This window comes from Amphimedon queenslandica, unplaced genomic scaffold (assembly GCF_000090795.2).
Source record: "Amphimedon queenslandica unplaced genomic scaffold, v1.1 AMPQUscaffold_1788_Cont26207, whole genome shotgun sequence".
Lineage (NCBI taxonomy): Eukaryota > Metazoa > Porifera > Demospongiae > Haplosclerida > Niphatidae > Amphimedon > Amphimedon queenslandica.
In genome coordinates, this window is record NW_003557874.1 from 1 (window position 1) to 1,216 (window position 1,216).

At 37.0% G+C, this 1,216-nt stretch overlaps 1 protein-coding gene across 1 annotated transcript; it reads right to left on the minus strand.

Annotated features, from left to right (window-relative positions):
• Positions 1–81: 81 nt before the first annotated feature.
• On the minus strand, positions 82–1,116 carry LOC105316313 (heat shock 70 kDa protein 12A-like; the record flags this gene model as incomplete). The annotated part of the gene is made up of 2 exons (XM_011411146.1): positions 82–930; positions 979–1,116. Coding segments are annotated over 2 exons (987 nt in total), but the record flags the coding sequence as incomplete, so codon positions are not given.
• Positions 1,117–1,216: the final 100 nt, after the last annotated feature.

Genomic DNA, 1,216 nt, shown 5'->3' on the forward strand with positions numbered 1-1,216 from the left:
GTGAGGAGTAGGAGGTACTAACACAGAACATGTGCCTTTGTGACCTTTAGACTCATAGTACCTCTTTATAGCAGGACTAACCTGTTCATGGACATATTTGCATCCTCCAAAGGCACCAACAAGGTAAAATGTACTGGGGCAATTGTCGATTTTTTCAATAGCTGACAATGTACAACTGATAATGCCTTGGATCACTGGACCAAACAGCTTAGACTCTATGACACTTTTATCTATATAAAGTGTGTCATTGATGTCTTCATCGTAATCTACACCATTCATCTTTTTTACTCCTTCAACAAGAGCCTTTTCATAATATTTGACAAAGATTTTTGGAATTTCTATTCCAATTTCTTCTGTTTTCTTTGGAATTTCTATTGCCTTTTCTTCTGTTTTCTTTGGAATTTCTATTGCCATTTCTTCTGTTTTCTTTGGAATTTCTATTGCCATTTCTTCTGTTTTCCCATAACCAAAAAATATCTTTTGCTCTTCAAATTCATCATACAATATTTTAATCAATGCTGCCTGATTTTTGGTGCTATCTCCTGATGCAATAAATTTTTTAAAGCCAGGATCACCAACAATTTCTTGAAGTAGTTTAGAGAACTCTTCATTTACTTGTGTACCACCCCATGCATTGCCACTAGGTACATTCTGGACTACAATACCTCCATCTACTTCAACATGAGCAGTAATATCTATTGTACCGCCTCCAGCATCAATCACCATATACTCTGTAGGATGAGTGATAGCTGCTGCTAATGGTTGGCGTTTGATCTGCTCTGCTACTGTTTCCTGGCTATAAAGAGCTGCTGCTTCAGGCTCTAATGCTAGTGAAAGCTTTTCAGGATTAACTTCATCTGGTACTTGTAAAGGGCTGCTTGATATAGGAGTAAACTCACTGATACCACCAGATTCTGTTAGCAAACCAGCCTATTATAACAACAATAACGGAATAATGAAATTCTACTCAGTACTTACCATATAAGCAGCTTCTCTCATCATTCTTTTTCCTCGTGCATCCCATATAGCAGGTACAGTAATGACCCAATCAAAATCTGTTGTCTTCAATGGTGTGACACTGCGAGAATGATGATCTATCAACTGGTCCTTCAAGTACTGGAGTATAAAGGCAATGACTTCAATCAAATAAAACTTTTCACCAGAGAATGACTCGATTAGTGTCTGTCTGTCAACATTCTAATGACATAAAAATTTT